The sequence below is a fragment of the Ochotona curzoniae genome, unplaced genomic scaffold (genome assembly GCF_017591425.1).
Source record: "Ochotona curzoniae isolate NIBS_2020 unplaced genomic scaffold, NIBS_Ocur_1.0 contig_883, whole genome shotgun sequence".
NCBI classification, from domain to species: Eukaryota; Metazoa; Chordata; class Mammalia; order Lagomorpha; family Ochotonidae; genus Ochotona; species Ochotona curzoniae.
This window is the reverse complement of record NW_024466599.1, coordinates 17,391,292-17,411,373: the sequence shown is the minus strand read 5'-3', so window position 1 is coordinate 17,411,373 and position 20,082 is coordinate 17,391,292. Positions and strand designations below refer to the sequence as shown.

Here is a 20,082-nt window from a genome sequence, read left to right as displayed (position 1 = left end):
GGTTTACTCCCCGGATGGTCACATTGGCTAGAGCTGGGCCAGGCCAAAGCCAGGTCTCCCACCTGGGTGGTATATGCCCAAGGACTTGTACCATCCTTCCATTATTTCCCAGGCCATCAGCCTTGGAAAAGGGAGCTGGATCTGAAGTGGAGCAGCCAGGACACGAACTGGTGCCCCTATGGGATGCCAGCATTGCAGTAGTGACTTAACCCACTGTGTCAAAATGCTGGCACCCAGCTGCCTTATTTTCTATTAATATTAGCAGTGTGCCAGAGTTCCAACTTCTGCAAATCCTCACCAGCACTTGTTAATTTTTATTTAAAAAAAATTATGGTGCAGCAGTTAATCCACCTCTTGGAATGCCCACATGCCATGTCACAGTGCCTGGTTTGAATGCTTCCTCCTCTTCCCATCCGGCTTCCTGCTACTGTGCACACTGGGAGGCAGCTCAAGTGTTTGGGTTCCTACCATCCATGTGAGAGATCCAGGTGGAGTTCCTTGCCCTCAGCTTTTACTTAGCTCAACCCTGGATGTTGGGGGCATTTGGGAAATGAACCAGTGAATGGAAGATCTTACTCTGTTTCTCTTTGTCACTGCCTTTCAAATAAATAAAAATAAATGTAACCACTCTGGACCTGGTGTTGTAGCCTAGTAGCTAAGGTCCTCGCCTTGCACGCACCAGGATCCATTATGGGTGCTGGTTCTAATGCCGGCGGCCCCGTTTCCCATCCAGCTCACTGACTGTGGCCTGGAAAAGCAGTTGAGGACAGCCCAGAGTCTTGGGACCCTGCATCCATGTGTGAGACCTGGAGCAGGCTCCAGCCTCCTGGCTTCAGATTGGATCAGCAACAGCCATTGCGGCCACTTGGGGAGTGAATCATCGGACGGAAGATCCAACACTCTGTCTCTTCTCCTGTCTGTATATCTAACTTTCCAATAAAAATAAATCTTGTTTTTTTAAAAAGTGTAACCTCTCTAATGACTGTGAAGTGGTATGTCAGAGTTTTTGTTTGTGTTTTCCCAGTGATTGATGACGTTGAACATTTTTAAGTAGATGTTGCATCTGCTTTTGGAGAAATGTCCATTGAAATCATTTTCTCATGTTTAAATTCATTTTTCTCTTTCCGGAGTTATTAGAGTTCTTATACCTTCTGGACCTTAGCCCTTTATCAGTGTGTGCCATGCCAGGACTTTCTTCCACCCCGTGAGTTTCCTGCTCACTAAGATGTGTAGTTTGATTTAACTGCAGCGTTCCTAGTTTTTCTTGGGTTGCTTTTATATCAGGTGCTTTGTTCCCAATCTTAAGGGACAGCCTTCAGTCTTCCCACACTAAGCATGGTGTTAGCTGTGGGTTTTGTGTCAATGTCTTTCATCAGGTTATGCTTCTCGTTAGCTAAGTCTTTTGTGTCTTCATTATGGAAGAGGCTTGCATTTTGCCAAGCACAGCTTTGTTGAGATGACTGGGCTTTCCAGCATTCCCCCGCCTTCACCTCCCTGTCACCTCCATTTTCCATCTTCTTCCTTTTTTTTTTTAAAGATTTATTTTGTTTTTATGGTAAAGTCGAATATACAAAGAGGAGGAGAGACAGAGAGGAAGATCTTCCATCCAATGGCTCACTCCTCAAGAGGCTACAATGGCCGGAGCTGAGCTGATCCAAAGCCAGGAGCCCGGAGCCTCTTTTGGGTCTCCCACGCGGGTGCAGGGTCCCAAGGATTTGGGCTGTCCTCCAGTTATTTCCCAGGGCACAAGAAGGAAGCTGGATGGGAAGCAGGACTGCCGGGATTAGAACCAGTGTGCATATGGGATCCTGGTACGTGCAAGCTGAGGACTTCAGCCGCTAGGCTACCACACTGGGCCCTCCTTTTTCCTTCTGTTCTAAGATGGTGTCCATTTTCTTCAGGTCAGAGGTTACAGTCTTCTCCCGCCTTCGTTACTTGAGTTCAGGCCCCATCCTGCTGTCTTTTGAAGGACCTGTCTCTTTTCTTTCTGGTTGAGCACTGTTTTCTGTTTTTCAGGAGTCACCAGCACACTAAAAAAGATCTGTTTTTGCTGTTTGGGAATGGGTAGATTCTGGTAGCCGCATACCTTATTATTGCAAATGGGAAAAGGAAAAAAAAAATCAACTTCTTAAATAATGGGGAAAGTAGGGCATTATTTTGGCTTTAGTTTGCAGCTGTGAGCACTCTGCAAGGCGTGTTAGCATCCTGTTCCATTGTGTTTGTCTTTCCTTGGGGCCTTCGAGAATGCAGTTGAAATCGTAAAATATTGCTAGGCATATTGGGCGCCAGTAATAAAATGAGGCAATTCAAGATAACACAGCAAATTACTAACAGGGCTAGGAGTTCTTACAATTAATTCTTGCTGTTTTCTCCCAAGTCACCTGTGGTTAGGAATTGCCTGGGCCCCTCTTTGCAGAGGCCTGTAGCTGGTCAGTATGAGTGAAGCATGGTCAAGGCCAGTACTGCCTGGTGCTCCTCAGGTGGCCCCACAGCCTGCTTCTCTCATGGCTGGCTGAGCCTGCCGTGAGTGTAGGGACTGGGTGACCACTCTAGGCACCTTCAGCACGTTGACAGCCCGTGTGTCCTGTGTTTCAGTCCATCTCGTCGATATCTGGAACATGATCGAAGCCTTCCGAGACAACGGCCTTAATACCCTGGACCACACCACTGAGACAAGCGTGTCCCGCCTGGAGACTGTCATCTCCTCCATCTACTATCAGCTCAACAAGCGCCTTCCCTCCACGCACCAGATCAGCGTGGAGCAGTCCATCAGCCTCCTGCTCAACTTCATGATTGCAGCGTATGACAGGCTAGTACCTTGCGTGCTTCCTTCGCTTTTAAGAACACCTGTCCCTGGGGAAGTCCTCTGCCGCACTGGCCTGATCAGGGTTATCAGCCTGGCGTCCCAGCGAGAAGGGAACTTACTCAGTGGAAGTCTCTTGTGAAGAGTGCCAGACTTGTGGCTTACTGTCCCAGGAGATGTCCCACAGTAAGCTGTAACATACAGATTTTTCTATTTGGCAAAATGACACGCACCATCCTGCTTGGGTCTCTGTTCTCTGTCCTGAAAAGTGAATCCAGGTTGTAGAGGATCCTGGAGCTCGCTGAAGGACTTGAGGCTAAGCTCCTTAACTCCATCATGTAACATGCTCTTGTGCACTGGTACCCTGCTTTCTTTGTATAAATGTATAAGAACCTACTGTAAGTATCTTTAATGCATAAATGGTGTCTGATAGGTCTTGCAACGAGAAGAAAACTTTAAAATGTAACCTAAATTCTAGTGAGGAAGATTTGCTATGTGTGTCCATAGAGATTTAAGAGGGTGCTATAAAAAACAAAAATGGAAATCACAAAGGATAGAATCCTAAAGTTTAGCAGTTGTGTTCCAGGAACTAGGAATTCATATTAAATAAAAAAAAATTTATTGTTTATTTTAAAGTCAGAGAGCCAGCAATAGACAGACGTCTTCATCTACCTGCTTGTTCCCTCCCCAAATGCCTTCCATAGCCAGGGCTGGATCAGGCTGGACCTAGAAGCCTAGAACTTGATCTAGATTTGTCACTTGAATGGCAAAGACCCAAATCGTTGAGCTCTCAGGTGCACATGAACAGGCATCTAGAATTGGAAGGTGAGCTGGGGAACAAAGCCAGGCACTCCGGTAGGCAGTGTGTGTGTGTGTGTGTGTGTGTGTGTGTGTGTGTGTGTGTGTGTGTGTGTTTAAGCAGGATCTTAGCTGCTTGGTAAAGCATCTGCCCCAAGAGTTGCTCTTTCTGACTGTGCTGTACCACTGAACATGTGTTTGGGAGGGACTGAGTTCCCCTGCCACATTTCTTCTCTCTTTTGACCTCCTTACTTTGAGTTTGTAAAAGGCGATTAGTTATTTTCTGTAGTAGTGAGGATGCTGTGACTTGCTAATAATGTTATGGGTAGGTCAAAGCCAAGTCACACTGAAGCGTTCACTGCAGTTTTTGTTTCAAGACTGTTTGAAAGTTAGGGAAGGAGACACACACACACACACACACAGAAACAGAGCAATAGAGAGAAAGTGAGCGAGCGAGCTTCCATTTGTATGCTGGTTCACTTTCCAGCTGTCTGGCTAGGAGTCGGGAGCTTTTCGCACGTCTTCCATGTGAAGGGCAGTGGCCGAGACAGTTGAGCCATCCTCCGCTGCTTTCCTAGGCCATTGGCAGAGAGCTAGATCAGAAGTGGAGCAGCTGGGAACTGCTACCCATATGGGATGCTGGCATTGCAGCCAGTGGCTTTACCTGCTTGCCTTATCACTCACTAAATCCACAACATTTTAATTTATAATGTTATATGAAATTAAGTATCATATTTATTTAATAGAAATTATTTAGGGAAATTGTGATTTTTTAAAAAAATAGAGTATACAAAATACCTAAATCCCAGAATCCAAATGCCAGTTTTCAGTAGTGGAGATTAGTAAGCCATAAAACTAATTTTATACTGAAGACCAGACTTTTGGATCCCAGCTTCAAAGTAAAAAATTGTTATTCTGTGGTCAGCAAGTGGCAGCTTATCTTTGTGACACTGATGTTTAGTTAGTTAATCTATTGCCAACTGATTCAAAATCTGATTTTCAAAAAAGGTTTATGTATTTGAAGGAGTGATAGGGGGACAGATAGAAAGAGATGTTCCATCTGCGAATTCACTCCCCAGATGGTGTCAATGGCCAGGTATGTGCCAGGCTAAAGGCAGGAGCCAGGGACTCTCCTCATCTCCCACGTGGATGCAGCAGACCAGCCTCTGGGCCATCTTCTACTGCTTTCTCAGGTGCATCAGCAGGGAGCTGGCTAGCAAGCACTTGAATATACAATGTCAGCGTCGTAAGAGGCTGCTTAATTAACTATTGTGCCACAACACAATAATTAACTATTATGCCCCAACAAACATTTTTTTTAGATTTATTTTATTTTTTTTTTATTGGAAAGTCAGATTTTTACAGAGAGGAAAGACAGAGAGAAAGATCTTCCATCTGCTGGTTCACTCCCCAAGTGGCCAGAGCAGCCAGAATTGAGGTGACCTGAAGCCAGGAACCATGAGCTTCTTCTGGGTCTCCCATGTGGGTGCAGGGTCCCAAGGCTTTGGGCCACCCTTGACTGCTTTCCCAGGCCACAAACGGGAGCTGGGTGGGAAGTGGAGCAGCCAGGATAGGAACGGGCGCCCATATGTTATCCCAGTAGACACAAGGCGAGGATTTAGCCACTAGGCTCTCATGCCAAGCCTCCCCCAACAAACATTTTAAAATCATAAGTAAAAATAATTTTCCTGCCTACAGATGATACAGTGGGCATCAAAACAGTCTACCCTCATGTGCAATAAGTTCATTACGTGGTGTCCCAGTCTGTCTCAAAGACAAATGCTCTGAGCTGAGCAGCTGGGACCCCAAGAACTGGGCTTCCAGCAGCTCAGGGGACCAGGGCAAGTTCCTTCTTGTCAAGTTGTACCTGAGGGAAGGACAGAGGATCTCTCAGAGTCACTCTGACCCTCATCTCTGCTCTGGCGACTGAATCACTTCAAGGCCCCCACCCCAATGCCAGTATCCTTAAGATTAGCATTTCAACTTTAGGATTTTGGAGGAGTCGGAACTGGTGGAATGAGCTGTTCTATCTCGAATTGTTCAGACCACTGGATATGATCAGACTAGGGAGGAGAAGCAAAAGCACAGTGGGAGCAAAAGGGAGAAGGTGGAGGGAGAGGGAGAACAGGGAGAACGGGCGAATGGAGATGCCTGCGGGAGGCCAGAAGGGTGGGGGAGCCCCTGGGGTGGTGCAGAGCTCACCAGGAGCCCCGGGTGGGAAGAGCAGGCAGGGTGTCCGCTGGCTGGGGGTTCTCCAGTAAGCATGTTTAACCCTTTGTCCCGGTGCTGGAGTCTATTAGCCCTTCCCCAGGAGCCTGGTTAGCTCTTTCACACAGCCTGAGGAAAGAAGTGATAGCATGGCCAGGATTTCACATTTGAAAATATGTTTTTTTTCCAAATGTGAAAATATTCACATTTGAAAGATATTTTGGAGGGAGCTTCCATCTCCTGGTTTGTTCCCCAAATGTCTACAACAGGTGGGGATGGTCCAGGCAGAACCTATCAGAGTCTCTCCAGTGGGTGGCGGTCGTTACAGCTGCCTCACAGGGTGCACAGGAGCAGGACGCTGGGGTTGGAAGTGGAGCCAGGATCCCAGCCACCACTCTGACCAGGCACAGCTGCCCCAGGTGGCACCTGCCCTGCTCGCCATGTGTTGTGATATGCTTTTCAGCCTTTGTGTTTTCCAACCCCCCAACCCCCACCCAGGTTAACACCTGAATGCAGAAACTATTTAATCTTACCTTCCTTCACCTTCCAATGTGTAGACACTTTAGGGGTGGGGCACAGTGCACGGAGATTTCTGATTATTTTAATAATTATAGGGACTTCATAGCCAGGATCAAATAGGATCTAAGGCTTTATTCTTCTAAGTGGATATTTTCTTGGGATTTAAATTTCTAAATCCTGAAAGTTTTAAGTACTTTACATTTCAGTGGTAGGAATCATTGGAAAACTCAGAGACCAGCCAGTGTGACCTCAGTGAGAGCCACAAGGGTGGCAGTTCGGCTCCCGGCCTCCTCCTTCCTTCTGCCCTGGGTCCTCTGTCTTGGCAGTGTTGTGATCTGCTCCCCAGGTGCCAGCAGGACAGAGTATCCAGTTTCCTGTGTAAGGGCGATGTCATTGCCCTAGACCCTGTTTCTAATTTCTATTGAGGTTCTGTGCCTGCACTTGTAGGCGGTGGGAAGCCTGCGTGCAAGTGTGCACCGGTGCCTAGGTTTTTCCAGCAACAGGTTAAAGCTCCTGGCCAGGGAGTCCACAGACAGTCTAGTCTTGATCCTGGTTTCATCAGAGCTGTGGCTTCGCTTCTTTGCTGTGGCTTTGTCCTCTTCTTTGATCATTCTTAGGCTAACTTCAGTAAAAAATAAATAAATAAAACACCTGCTGGCAATTACCAGGCACCTCGTATGGCAAGTCCAAGCAGGCAGAGAGAATTGGCTCCTCTTAGCCCCTGGCAGAGGTGCCCAAGCCCTCCCTCGTCCATGCCTGTGGGCCAGGTGTGCAGAGGTGTTTTATACTATGGCTCAAAGCAGTCACAATGTGTGTGCACCTCTGGAGCAGGGGCGAGTCAAGTTCTTAGACTGCTCATGCGCTGTCCTGGAGTGTGGGTGGGAAGACCCGGTAGGAGACGACCACAGCTTCAGATTGGGTCCTTCTCTTGTCATGTGGCCCCACTGTCCACTCAGGCCCTTCAGCTTGAAACTTGAGAACCAGTTATTACCCTCCCTTCTCCCTCTGAAACAGACTGTTTTTGTAAAAGACTTTCATGTACTAATAGTGATAGGGCATTCGTCTTGGGGGTAGCTATTGTCTTCTGTGTTTTTTCGTATCCCTAGAAAGCAAAAATGTTCAGTAATGAGTTCAAGAGAAATTTGTTTTGATACTTTCTGTTGACTTTTTTCCTTTTCTTTCTTATTCATTTCTGTTTTACAAGTCTGTCTTACAGAGTCTGTGATTCAGAATTATAATACAATTTAAAAATAGCACAGACTTTGTAAAAAAGTAGCATACCCGGTAAAACTAGGTTTGAATAAATGTGCAAAGTATGTAAGTATTGAAAATAGTCTTGAAAGGCCCAGGGTGTAACATTGAGCCACAAGTCACCAGCCCAGCAGAAGAGCACAACCTAGAATTTGAAGTAATAGTTTCTGTTGAATGTGCCTCACTTTTGCGCCACCAAAAGTGGCATCAACCCATTGTAAGTCAGGGACCTTCATATCTAGTTCATGATGGATTTGTATGAAGAAGTTGCTATGCAATTTGAAAATATGGCTAGTCACCATTTTAAAATATGGTTTTCACAAGTTACATTTGGATACATTGGGGAAATTTTGACGTTACCCCTTACCAGTGCATGCTGAAAACAAAGTGAAACCAAGCTAGTTCCATTTTAAATACAATCAATTGTATTCCTTCAGTTTTGAAATACTTAGTTGTGTTGATAAAAAGGTGTTAAGTTACAGTCTTCTGGCATTAGTGATTTTTAAACAAGATTGTAGTATCTTGGGGGCGCCAAATTTATGTGTTTGTGTATTTCCTTATATCCTTGTTTGTTCTTAAAATAATTCAAGCTGATAACAAAGAAAGTACAATAAGCTAGAGAACTAGTGGGAAAAAGTTCTGAAATTGCAGCACATGTGCTTTCATGAGCCCTTTGAGAAAAGTATCAGCATATGGATGCCAGTTCATCTCCCAGTAGCTCCGCTTCCCATCCTGCTCCCTGCTTGTAGCCTGGGAAAGCAGTCGAGGATGGCTCAGGTTCCTGGGACCCTACGCTTGCATGGGAGACCCTGAGGAAGCTCCTGGTTTCTGGCTTCAGATTAGCCCAGCTCCAACCATGTGGCCATTTGGGGAATGACTCAGAAGCTTTAGTGCTCTCTCTCTTGCCTTTCCCTCTCCCTAGCTCTGCATTTCAAATAGAAATAAGATAAATCATTACCTCCCCACCACCAAAATAAAATAAAATAAAATAATTCAGCAGCCCTAGCTCACTCTCTACCATCTGCTGCAGGATTATTATCCTGCTACACTATGGCACAAGCCCCTCTGAATCTTTTTGGTTTTTTTTTTTTTTAAGATTTATTTATTTTTATTATTGGAAAGTCAGATATTCAGAGAGGAGGAAAGACAGAGGAAGATTTTCCATCCACTGATTAACTCCCTGAGTGGTCGCGATGGCTGGAGCTAAGCTGATCTGAAACCAGGAGCCAAGAGCTTCTTTTGGGACTCCCATGCTGGTACAGGGTCCCAAGGCTTTGGGCCGTCCTCCACCGCCCTTCCAGGCCATAAGCAGGGAACTGGAAGAGAAGTGGAACAGTTGGGACATGAACTGGCACTCACACTGGATCCTGGTGGGTGCAAGGCAAAGATTTTGCCACTAGGCCACTGCCTTAGGCCCCACATAAAATGTTTTAAGCAGCTTCCTAAGTGTCCAGATGACCTTGGAGGCCCCTGAAAGCGGAGATTCTATTTGTTGTTTTTTTGGTTCCTAAGTGAGCACAGCACTTGTTTCTTAATAAATGTTTGTAGGGTTTAAGTGAAACACAGCAGGTATTTTGATTCTGATAAAATTGAATAATGTTCTGAGTTGATTTTGCTTGATTAAGCTGTTTGGCATTTGCCAAGTGGATTCTTGATTTGCGGTTGATTACTGCATAATCCGCTGAATGTAGAATTTCACAATTGACATTAATTGGAAAAATACAAGTTTTTGAAAATTGAAGGAAATGCTCTTATTTTAGCAATATTTGATAATTGGACTGGTAAGAGTATTTTTAAAGTAGAAATTCATTTTCATGTGAGAAGCACTAACCTGTGTTTGGCAGCAGCCACAATTGTTTGCTTTAAAAAACAGCAGTTTTGCAAGTTAAAAACTGCTCCCCGAAGTTTTATTGTCAAAAGCATTAATTTGAGTAACAAACTCTGCTTATTAGACACTACAAAGTGGGATGCATCATCTAAAACAGGTTAGCTTAAATAAAGATACACACACACATACAGAGAGAGTGTTTACTCCGAGATATGCAGTTTCCCTTGTCTGGGGCACAGGTGGGGTTTGCAGGGGTCTCCAAAGCCACCTGCGTGTTGAAACATGTTGTGCTTGCTCTCGGTGACTCACCGTCTGCTTGGCGTGGCATGGGGCTCAGGATGGTGCCTTCTCACTGTTGGACCCTAAGAATGCTGTTGGGAAGTCACATGCAGACTTCCGTGGCAGACTGTAAGATGAACAGGCGACGGGCGTGAATCATGCTGTCCACAGAGGAAGGGTGCTCCCCGGAGGGCTTCTGCTGGGGTGGGTCTGTGGATGTGCCATCCTCCTGCCAGTCTGTTTATCCCTTCATTTTAGTAGCTGTGTCTCAGGGTTAATAGTTAGCTTTTAACTGTTAACCTACATATCCACTCTGTAGCTGTGTACTAGCTGGAGTCTGCAGGGGGTTGTGCTTGCACTATCTGTGATAAATCATATTTGCAGGGAATTGATTCTGGTGAGATCTTAGACCCTGCATAGAGAGTAGTCATGGCACAGATGTTGGTGAGGTTATGCGGAACACAGCCAGGGCAGCTGGCTCTCCAGGTTTAAGTGTAACTTGACCAGTGTGGTCGGGTCAGCTTCTGGCCCCTCCCTTCTAAGGGAAGGAACCGACTGGATAAGGACCAGGTGCTTGCACTCTAGCAGCAGTTGCAGGGGAAGAGTGCTGGGGCTCTAAAGCAAATTTAGAGAAGTAAAAAAAGATGCTTTGTCTTTGCTTTGTTTGGGGAGACTTACAGGAAATTGCAGCTCGCCTTACAGTAGCCTGAGGGGTTCCAGTGCCAAGAAAAGTATTCAGAACAAAGGAGTGAAAGCTGAGGTGTGGCTGGCAGAGCCAGCGCTGAAGAGGGGGAAGCTGCGTTGCTTCTGCAGGAAGGGATAGGAGCAGTGCGACTGGAGGAAGGATTTGAGTGTACTCCTTTAGTGATTATACTAGACAAATATTTTTAATTAAAAAATTAAAGATTGATTTATGTTTATTTGAAAGGCAAATTTTCAGAGAGAGGCAAGACAGTAAGATCTTCCTTCCACTGGATTACACCCCAAATGGCAGCACCAGCTGAGCCAGGGCAGTACGAAGCCAAGAGTCAGGAGCCTCGTCTAGGTCTCCCATGTGGGTGCAGGGGCCCGAGGACTTAAGCCACCCTCTGCTGACTTCCCAGATGCGTGCACAGGGGGCAAGATGGAAGAATCAAGACGGTGGCGTAGGGTGCAGATACGTTCGGGATGGCGGGGAATCGTTAGTGTGAAGCACAAGGAGCAGATTACAGGAAAAGATAGAGGTCAGGCAGTCAGCAGGGGGTACCTGGACACCCCATGGACACAGGGAAGAGGCGGCGACTGTGGAGTGGTGTTACAGGGAACAGAAAACCCAGCAGCTGCCGGTGAGCTGTGATCCGGACTCCAGCCACAAGCAGGGATCCAGCGGTGGTTACGGATCAGCTCTTGCGGCAGCCAGACTTGTACGTAATACATCTTAAACATGCACCAAGGAGAAGAATCCACCCAACAGGATTGTAATGTCAGAAGTTAAAACAAGAGACAGAGGCACAATGAATGTTACTGAAGACTGCCCAGTGCAGGAGCAAAAGCCTCTACCTCAGAGTTAACTGAGGAAGACACTGAGAAAATGCGGGACACAGAATTCAGAAAACTCATTATAAACCTTCTGACCAACAATGAGAAGCACATAATATAGGAGCTCAAAGAATTTAATGAATATGTTACACAGGAAATGAATTGAATGAAAGCTGACATTTCAGAAGTTAAGAATACAGTGGAGGGCCTGGCGTGATAGCCTAGCAGCTAAAGTCCTCACCTTGAATGCACCGCTATCCCGTATAGGTGCAGATTCTAATCTGCCAGCTACACTTTCCCATCCAGCTCCCTGCTTGTGGCCTAGGAAAGCAGTTGGGAGCAACCTAAAGTCTTGGAACCCTGCAACCACATGGGAGACCCAGAACAAGCTCCTGGCTCCTGGCTTCGGATTGGCTCAGCTACAGCCATTGCAGCCGCTTGGGGAGTGAGCCATCAGACAGAAGATCTTCTTCTCTGTCTCTCATCTTCCCTGTATATGTGTCTTTCCAATAAAAAAAATATTTTTTTCAATAAAAGAATACAGTGGGTCCTGGTGGCGTGGCCTAGCAGCTAAAGTCCTCACCTTGAATGTGCCAGGATCCCATATGGGTGCTGGTTCTAATCCTGACTGCTCCACTTCCCATCCAGCTCCCTGCCTGTGGCCTGGGAAAGCAGTCGAGGACGGCCCAATGCTTTGGGATCCTGCACCCGCGTGGGAGACCTGGAGGAAGTTCCTGGCTCCTGGCTCCGGATTGGCACAGCACCGACCGTTGCGCTCACTTGGGGAGTGAATCATCAGATGGAAGATCTTCCTCTCTGTATAATCTGAATTTGTTATATATAAAAAAAAGAATACAGTGGAGCAAATTAAAAATACAATGGAGAGTCTCAAAAATAGAATGAATGAAGCAGAAGAAAGAATATCACAATTGGAAGATATTTCCTGTCACCAGGGTGAAACCAACAAAAAGCTGGTATAAAGCTATCATTGTAGTGAAGGTGTGATTGGAAGTAGTGCCAGGGTTTGAGCTCAGGCCCTGGAATATGGAGGGTGGGTATGTTTGAATCAGCCACACTGAACCTAGCATTGTCAAGGATGTTAGACCTCGTAAGTCAGGGAGATGACCTGACAACTGAAAACTAGTCAGTCTGCTAGTTTTCAAGATGTATAATTACATGCTTTATCTTCCACTGCCCTTGCTGCTTTCCCAGGTTCATTAGTAGGGGGCTGAATTGGAAGTGGAGCAACCAGAACTCAGCCTGGCACGCATATGGAATCCCTGAGTTGCAGGTTGCATTCTTACCCATTATGCCACAAGGCCAACCCTTCAATAGACCGGTGAACATAAAGACTGCCTGAGTGTTCCCCAGATCCTGCTGTTTATGACTTCATCCCCTCATGTTTTACTGTGGTCCCCAAGCTGAACTGCTCCTACCTGAACCCTCGATCAAAACTCCTTCGGCCTGGCCATCCTCTCTATTCTGTTGAGCGTGTGTTAGATGCATATCCCTCCTGTCCTTGAGGTGAGCATATGATTTTAACGTCATGTACATGCATATGCCACAAAAAGCATTTAGGCAGAGAGGAGAGAAGAGCTTTGTTGGGGAGATTGCTGGCTGGCTGTTATGGACAAAATGACCGGAAAGCTAGTGTGAGAGGAGAAATTGAGAGACCGCACATTCCTGGCAATAATTCGTTGAGGGATTACAGAATCCTCTTAGTGTAAACAGCATGTTACAGACGCTCTGTAAACGAGCAGGCTGTTTGATTGCAGACCAGCCATCAAAACTAGTAATGATCTGGGGATAGGCATTTGGTTCAATTCCAGACCAGCTCTGCAAAGCAGCAGTGGTGGTCCAGGTAACTGGGTTCCTCCCATCCATTTCGGAGGCCTGTTCCTTGTAGGGTTCACAGCTCCTGGGACCTTTGGGAGAATGAATTAATTAGTTAAAACTAGTAACAATCTAGTAAATTAATCAGTCAGTTAAAACTAGTGATAATCTGAGTGAATGAACAGGAATAGAAGTGTCTTAGTATTGACCCAGATGGAGAATCGTATGTGTTCCTCTGTGTTTGAGTGTAAGATGTTATAAATCTTAGATTATCATCTGTAAAGAGTTGGTTTAAAAGGCTATTTTCATAAGGGATACAAAGTATTGTCAATATTGGTGTTTCTCAAGCATTTTGAAGATGAGGAACCTGTTTGTTGTGGAAGTACAAAGTATTATGACACAGTCATGCACCCCACTACAGGCCATATACCCAACTGTGGTCCCACTAAATTGCAATGGAGCAGAAAAGTCCTGTTTTGCAGTGTTTTTTCTGTACTGTCCCTGTGTTCTGACACACAGGTGCCCACGTGTCACAGTTGCCTGTGGCGTATATTGTGTGCATAGACTGTCAAAGTCCCTCCTGTGCTGAAATTGCCTGGCAGCACATTTCTCAGAATGCATCTCACCACACAGTGACCATGCCTGATTCTTAGACAATATCATAGTCCCCCAGTAAGTCCCTGTTTCGTCACTGAGGAGTTGAAAGTTCCAGCCTCTTGCTGACCTGCTGGGCTCCGCCTCACCATCCTGCCTGCAGAGATGGTGTCTGATACTTCTCTGTAGTGGCTGACAGATGGTACTGTATCTGAAGGAAGAAGGTGAGGTTCAGTCAGGCAGATTCGTGCCAGCATGAGCTTACAGTTCTTTCCTCTCTCATTATGTCTTTCGCTTGGTTATTGCTAGTGAGAAAAGATCTGAAGTCTTAGTGCCGCGTTCAGAGCTGTGTGTATCTTTCTGAACACACATGGAAATAAGCTGGGGACTCTTCAGCCAGCACAAGGTCAGAGCAGGATGAGACATCAGGAGAGTGTCTTTATTCTCCTACCTTGTGGACAATTTATATGGGGCTAAAACTATAGGGGTATAGTATGCACCATACTTTATGTTACTGATTTCTACCCAGAATACCCTATTGTGAATTTGGTCAGGATTTGTGAGATAATAATATACATACCGATTTCTGCTTCCAGTCCCTGGCATGGAGCTCTCAAAACTCTCAGAATTTCTGAGCAATAAAGGGGCCAGTGCTGTGGCATAGATGGTTAAGCTGCCACCTGCAGTGCTAGCCTCCCATATGGGCACTAGTTCAAGTCCTCACTCTTCTGTTTGCACTCTAATTCCCTGCTAATGTGCCTGGAAAAGCAGTGGAGGGCTCAAGTGCTTGCGCCTCTGTGCCCATGTGGGAGGCCCAGATACAGCCCTCACCCCCAGCTTTGACTGGGCCCTGCCTTGGCCATTGCTGCCATCTGGAAAGCGAACCAGTAGATGGAATATCTGCCTCTCCATTGTCTTTCCCTTTCTGTCTACAGCTCTTTACAATAAATCTTGTTGGTTTTAAATGAGTACGGGGATATCTTTTGTGTATGGTCTTATCCCAGTTCCTGGGACAGAGTTCTCAACACCCTTATGGCTGGGGGTGCTAGGAGAGTCTTTGGTTGTGATTTTGCCTTTTAATCCCAGAGCTCTGGAAGCCTTTGGGATTTTGTTCTTTTAAATTTTTTTTCTTCATTTATTACTATTATTATTTTTTACTTGAAAGGCAGAGGTACAGAGAGACGAAGAGAGAGCGCGACAAAGAGAAAGGGAGAGAATCTTACATCTGCAGCTGCAGATTCAGAAGCGAAGCAGCTGGATTCCGAACCCGGTGCCTGTGTGGGATGATGGCCCTGAAGGCAGAGGCTTAGTCCTCTATGCTACAGCACCAGCCCCTGGGATTTTGTTCTTGGTGGGTTCCTGGGGCAGGATTGCCAGGAATACCAGTCTTAATACCGGAGGGTTACAACTCTCTACGAGCCTGGCTCCCGGCCTCAGGCAGTGGTGCTGATCACTCTGGCTGATGGTTTACTCTGTCGTGCCTCTGTAATGAAGCTTTTATCAAAGCCCAAAGGACTGAGCTCGGAGGGCTGTTATTTAGTGGAACTCAGGGAGCTGCAGGAGGTGGAGGTGTCTGGGGAGGCGTGGACATCCTTGTACTGTTTCCTGCACGCCCCGCCCCATGCAGCCCACCCATCCCCGTGCAGCTCCCCGTATGTTTCCTGTGTAATATCCTTTATAATAAATAATGAGCCAATGTAAGCAAAGCATTTCTCTGAATTCTATGAGTCACTCTAGCACATGAATCCATCTGAGGCGGAGGCTGTGGATCACAGCTACTGGGTGGAAGTGATAGCTTACCACCTGTGACTGCCGCTGGAAGTGGGGCAGTTTTTGTGGGATGTGATGATGCTCCCTCCTGTTAAGGTCAGATTTGAATTGCTTCAGAAGACACATTGCTGGTGTGTGTGTGTGTGTGTGTGTGTGTGTGTGTGTGTACATTAGGAAACAACCTCATGTGTTTGGTATCAGATGGGAAGGGCTTTGTTGAGCATACAGGTCTTAAAATGTGTTTTTGTAAAATGTTGTCTGTCACCTAAGTATTTCATATTTTTGTCATTGAAATTTTCCTTGTCTTTTTGGTAATTTAGAGGAATAAAATTACATTTTGCGTGTTGACTTAGGTTTGGCAAGCTTGGCCACACTCATCCCTGACAGTGTTTTCACTGTGTCCTGCACTCTTTGTTACTGGTTTTCCAGCTCTGCTACCATACTGTCTGGAGCAGACACGGTTTTCTCTCTTCGCTTCCAGGCTGTCATTCTGGCTTCTTTGTCTTTCCTCGGCAGCTGAGTTCTCCAGGGTGTTGGGGACGGGGTGTATTGTGTTGAGAGCAGCCGTTCTTAACTGTTGGGATCTTAGAGAGAAAGCAGTTGGTCTGACATGGTTAAGGATGGTGTCAGCTGTTGTATGTCGCATGGATGTAGGCAGAGAGGGCTTATTTCCACCCAGATTCCCACAGTAGCTGCCAGCTGGGATTGTCGCCAGGCAGTGGGAGCCCATGTGGGTGGCAGAGACCCGACGGCTTGAGCTGTCACCTCCCGAGTCTTCATTGGCAGAAAGCTGGCATTGGGAGCATGCCTGGGACCCAAAGCCCAGCACTCTGGTCTGGGATGCCAGCATCTCAGTCAGCAGCCTAATGCCCAGCATAGCCCCATGCCTGGCCTAGCTGCTGTGATGTTTAAAGATGTCCTTGATTAGACTGAGCAAGTTCCCTTCTTTTCTGAGTTTAGAATAGCAAGGATCAGTGTTGAATTTTTGTCCTCTTCTTTTTTTTCACCTAATCGTGATTTTTTTCCCTGCTCTTTTTAATCTGTTGAAATGGCGAATTATATTGATTAGTTTTAAGATATCTGATTGACATATATATATTTTTTATTTCTGGGAGAAATTTCCCAGGGGTGTGTGTGTGTGTTTTCTTTTAGCTTGAAGATCAGATAAGCAGAGATCTTCTGTCTGTTGGTTTACTTCTCCAGTGCTTGCAACAGGCAGGAGCAGGTCAAGCTAAATCCAAGAGCCAGGATCTCTGTGTTGTGTGGATGGCAGAGACCCCAGTACTTGAGCCATCATCCGGCCTCCCAGTGTGTGGATTAGCAGGGAGCTGGAGTCAAAAGTGGAGCTAGGACTCGAACCCAGACACTCCTTTGTGGAACGTGGCCTTCCCAAACTGCATCTTTTTTTTTTTTTTAAAGATTTATTTATTTTTATTGGAAAGTCAGAACTACAGAGTGAAGCAGAGATGGAGAGAAAGATCTTCTGTCCCCTGGTTCACTCCCCAAGTGGCCACAACAGCTGGAGCCAAGTCAATTCGAAGCCAGGAGCTTCTTCTAGGCCTCCTGCATGGGTGCAGGGTCCCCAGGCCTTGGGTGGTCCTCCACTGCCCCCCCCCCAGGCCTTGGGTGGTCCTCCACTGCCCCCCCCCAGGCCTTGGGTGGTCCTCCACTGCCCCCCCCAGGCCTTGGGTGGTCCTCCACTGCCCCCCCAGGCCTTGGGTGGTCCTCCACTGCCCCACCAGGCCTTGGGCGGTCCTCCACTGCCCTCCCAGTCCATGAGCAGGGAGCTGGAAGGGAAGTGGAGCAGCCAGGACCAGAACTGGCACCCATATGGGATCCTGGTATTTGCAAGGCAAGGACTTTAACCACCAGGCTAACGTGCCTGTCCCCCAAGCTGCATCTTAACTCCTGCATCAAACACCTCCCCTGGGGATCGTGGGTTTTGTCCTAGCTGTTGCTACACTTGATTTGCTCACATCTTGTTGAAGAATTTTTTGGACTGTATGTATTCATGGGGTATATTATTTTGTTTTTATGTCAGAATAATGCTAACTTCATAAAAATGATTTGGAACAGTTCCTTTTTTATTACCTGGAACAGTTAGTGTAGAAATGCATTTTTTTTTCAAATATTCAGGATTGAGTCATATGGCTTCTGAATGAGGAGCATTCTTTGTTTTTGAAGGCTTATAAACACAGACATGGGAGCCAGACGCAAGAACTGAGTGCCTGAAGTCTTCACCTTGGATTCGCCAGGACCCCGTATGGGTGCCAGTTTGTGCCCTAGCTACTCTCCTTCCCATCCAGCTCCCTGCTTGTGGTCTGGGAAAGCAGTCAAGGACGGCCCAAAGCCTTGGGACCCTGTGTCCAAGTGGGAGACCCAGAGCAAGTTCCTGGCACTGGCTTCGGACAGGCCTAACTTCAGCCATCGTGGCCACTTGGGGAATAAGCAAATGGAAGATCTTCCTTTCTGTGTTTCTTTTTCTCTCTGTAAATCTACCTTTCCAATAAAAATAAATATATAAAAAAAAACAAAAACAGACATGGGCCTGTCCAGTATATTTGTTTCTTCTTGATGCAACTTTCATGTTGTCAAGTTTCTGGACATGAGTGGTTTTTGGTAATATTACCCTTCTCTGTAACATCTGTAGAATCTCTCTTTCATTCTTGATGTTGATGATCTGCATTCTCTCTCTCTCTCTCACTCTGGCCAGCTAGAGATTTGTCAGTGTTATTGATGTATCAGAGAGCTAGCTTTTGGTTTTACTGATTTTTCTCTGTTGTTTTTCTGTTTTCAGGTTCATTGATTCCCTGTCCTCCCCCCTCGCTTGCCCACCGTATTTTTGTTTGCTGTTCTCTTCAGTATCTTACATTAGATGTTTAGATTACTAACCCCCGGGCTCTTCTTTCCTAGTGTAAGCATTTTGCATGTTTCAGTCCACACTTTTTCCCCACCCTGGAGGCAGCCAACCTTGTTATTTTCTTAGGATCCTTGCACAGCCAGTTTATACACAAACTAGCAAATATGTGATAACATTATCCTTTCCCTCTTATTTTTAAATATGAGGCTGCTGGATAGTCTTGTAGTAATTATTTGCTTCTACAGCCTACCTTTTTTTTTGTAACTTAGTAATCTTCCTGGGATATAATTCTGTATTTTTCCTATATTATTTCCTGGTCTTTTAAATGTTAGCAGCCAGTCCGTCTTCTGTTAATGACCAGTTTGGTTATTTGCAGCCTTTGGCCGTGCGAGGTAGCACTGCAGTAAATGATTATGGATCCACACATACCTGAAGATCGCTGGTTGTATTTCAGTGTGAAATCCTGCGGGAAAAGAGTGGGACGCTTTTGGACCTTCTTTGCCCGTCTCTCTCTTCCCTGTGTCTTGACAGTGTGCTGTCTCTTTCCTTAAAAGGCCCCATTGGCATGAAGAAAAAGAATAATTGCATTTACGTACCAGCTCTTCTATTTGTTCTAGCCAAAGAACTCCAGACCTATCTAGTCTTATTTGCAAAGTAATTCATTTATTTCAGAATTAGAACCAACAGTCATCACTTTAAAAAGCCCAGTAGGTTCCTAAAGGCAGGCATTAGCTTTGACTTTTACCCATCTGTGGCTTGTGTATATATGTGTATGTATGTGTGTGTGTGTGCGTGTGTGTGTGTGTGTGTGCGTGTGTGTACATGTGTAAGAAATACCAGTAAATTAACAAATATTTGTACCTGTAGCATAGGGAATGCCATATTTTCTTGGTCATATTCACAGGATAATCTAAAAAAGAGGGTTGGAAATATCTTCAATAAGAGAAAGGATAAAATGTGGTGTACGTTTGTATAACAGAATACTGCATGGCAGAATGAGTTAATATTTGTAACAGAATGACAGGTCTTGCAGATATCATGGTGGCTTAAAGAGGCTAGATGCAAGAGTGCCTGCTGGGAGATTCCATTTCTATGAGGTTCAGGGACAGCAGAGTGACCCCTGCTGTGGGAGGGCACGTCTCAGCACAGTGGGAGGTGGCTTTAGGAAGCAGGTGGCTTTGGGGTGCCGGAGGAGTTTCTTGACGCGAGCATGATTATGACACAAGCTTGATTACGTGAGCACCTTTATTGTGTGGAAATTCATTAAATTGTACTCTTATGAGTCGTATGCGTTTCTGTTTGTCCAGAAACTGTCAAGAGCATGTACCAGGGGCATAGCCATTGGCTGTGGTGAGAGCCTAACATTGCAGGAGACTTCAGAGGTGACACTTGCTGTCTCTTGGAAACAATAATTCTTAGATTAATTGTGCAAAACTACTAACGGATATTTTATTACAGAATGAAGGGAAATAAATTGTAATCATGGAAACAAAATTTTTAAGTCCAAGTTCGCAGTGTTCAAGAACGGTCTTTGGAGACAGTCATTAATTTGATTAACAAGAACCTCGTTATAGTTTCATCTGTCTCTGACTTTGACTCTTAGCTAAAGCCACTGCCTTTCTCTGTGCCCAACAGCCGTCCGTGTCTCTTCCATGTATGTTTCTGTGTGTGGACGCATGTTACTTATTTTCCTGTTGGATCTTTGATAAAATCGGTTCCTTGGGGGCTCTGACTCTCAGTCATGGCTGAGGTTTTGAATCACCCGGAGAACTTTGGAGGATTATCGACGCCAGGGCCGCCCCTGCACCAGGCCGGACGGTT

General features: G+C 45.9%; 1 protein-coding gene across 1 annotated transcript in view; it reads left to right on the top strand.

Moving 5' to 3' along the window:
* Positions 1–20,082, top strand: part of DTNB (dystrobrevin beta) — a 220,691-nt gene that overhangs the window by 40,874 nt on the left and 159,735 nt on the right. Inside the window, exon 4 of the mRNA XM_040992931.1 lies at positions 2,596–2,809. Within this exon, the coding sequence (XP_040848865.1) occupies positions 2,596–2,809 (214 nt within the window). The remainder of the gene's footprint in view (positions 1–2,595; positions 2,810–20,082) is intronic.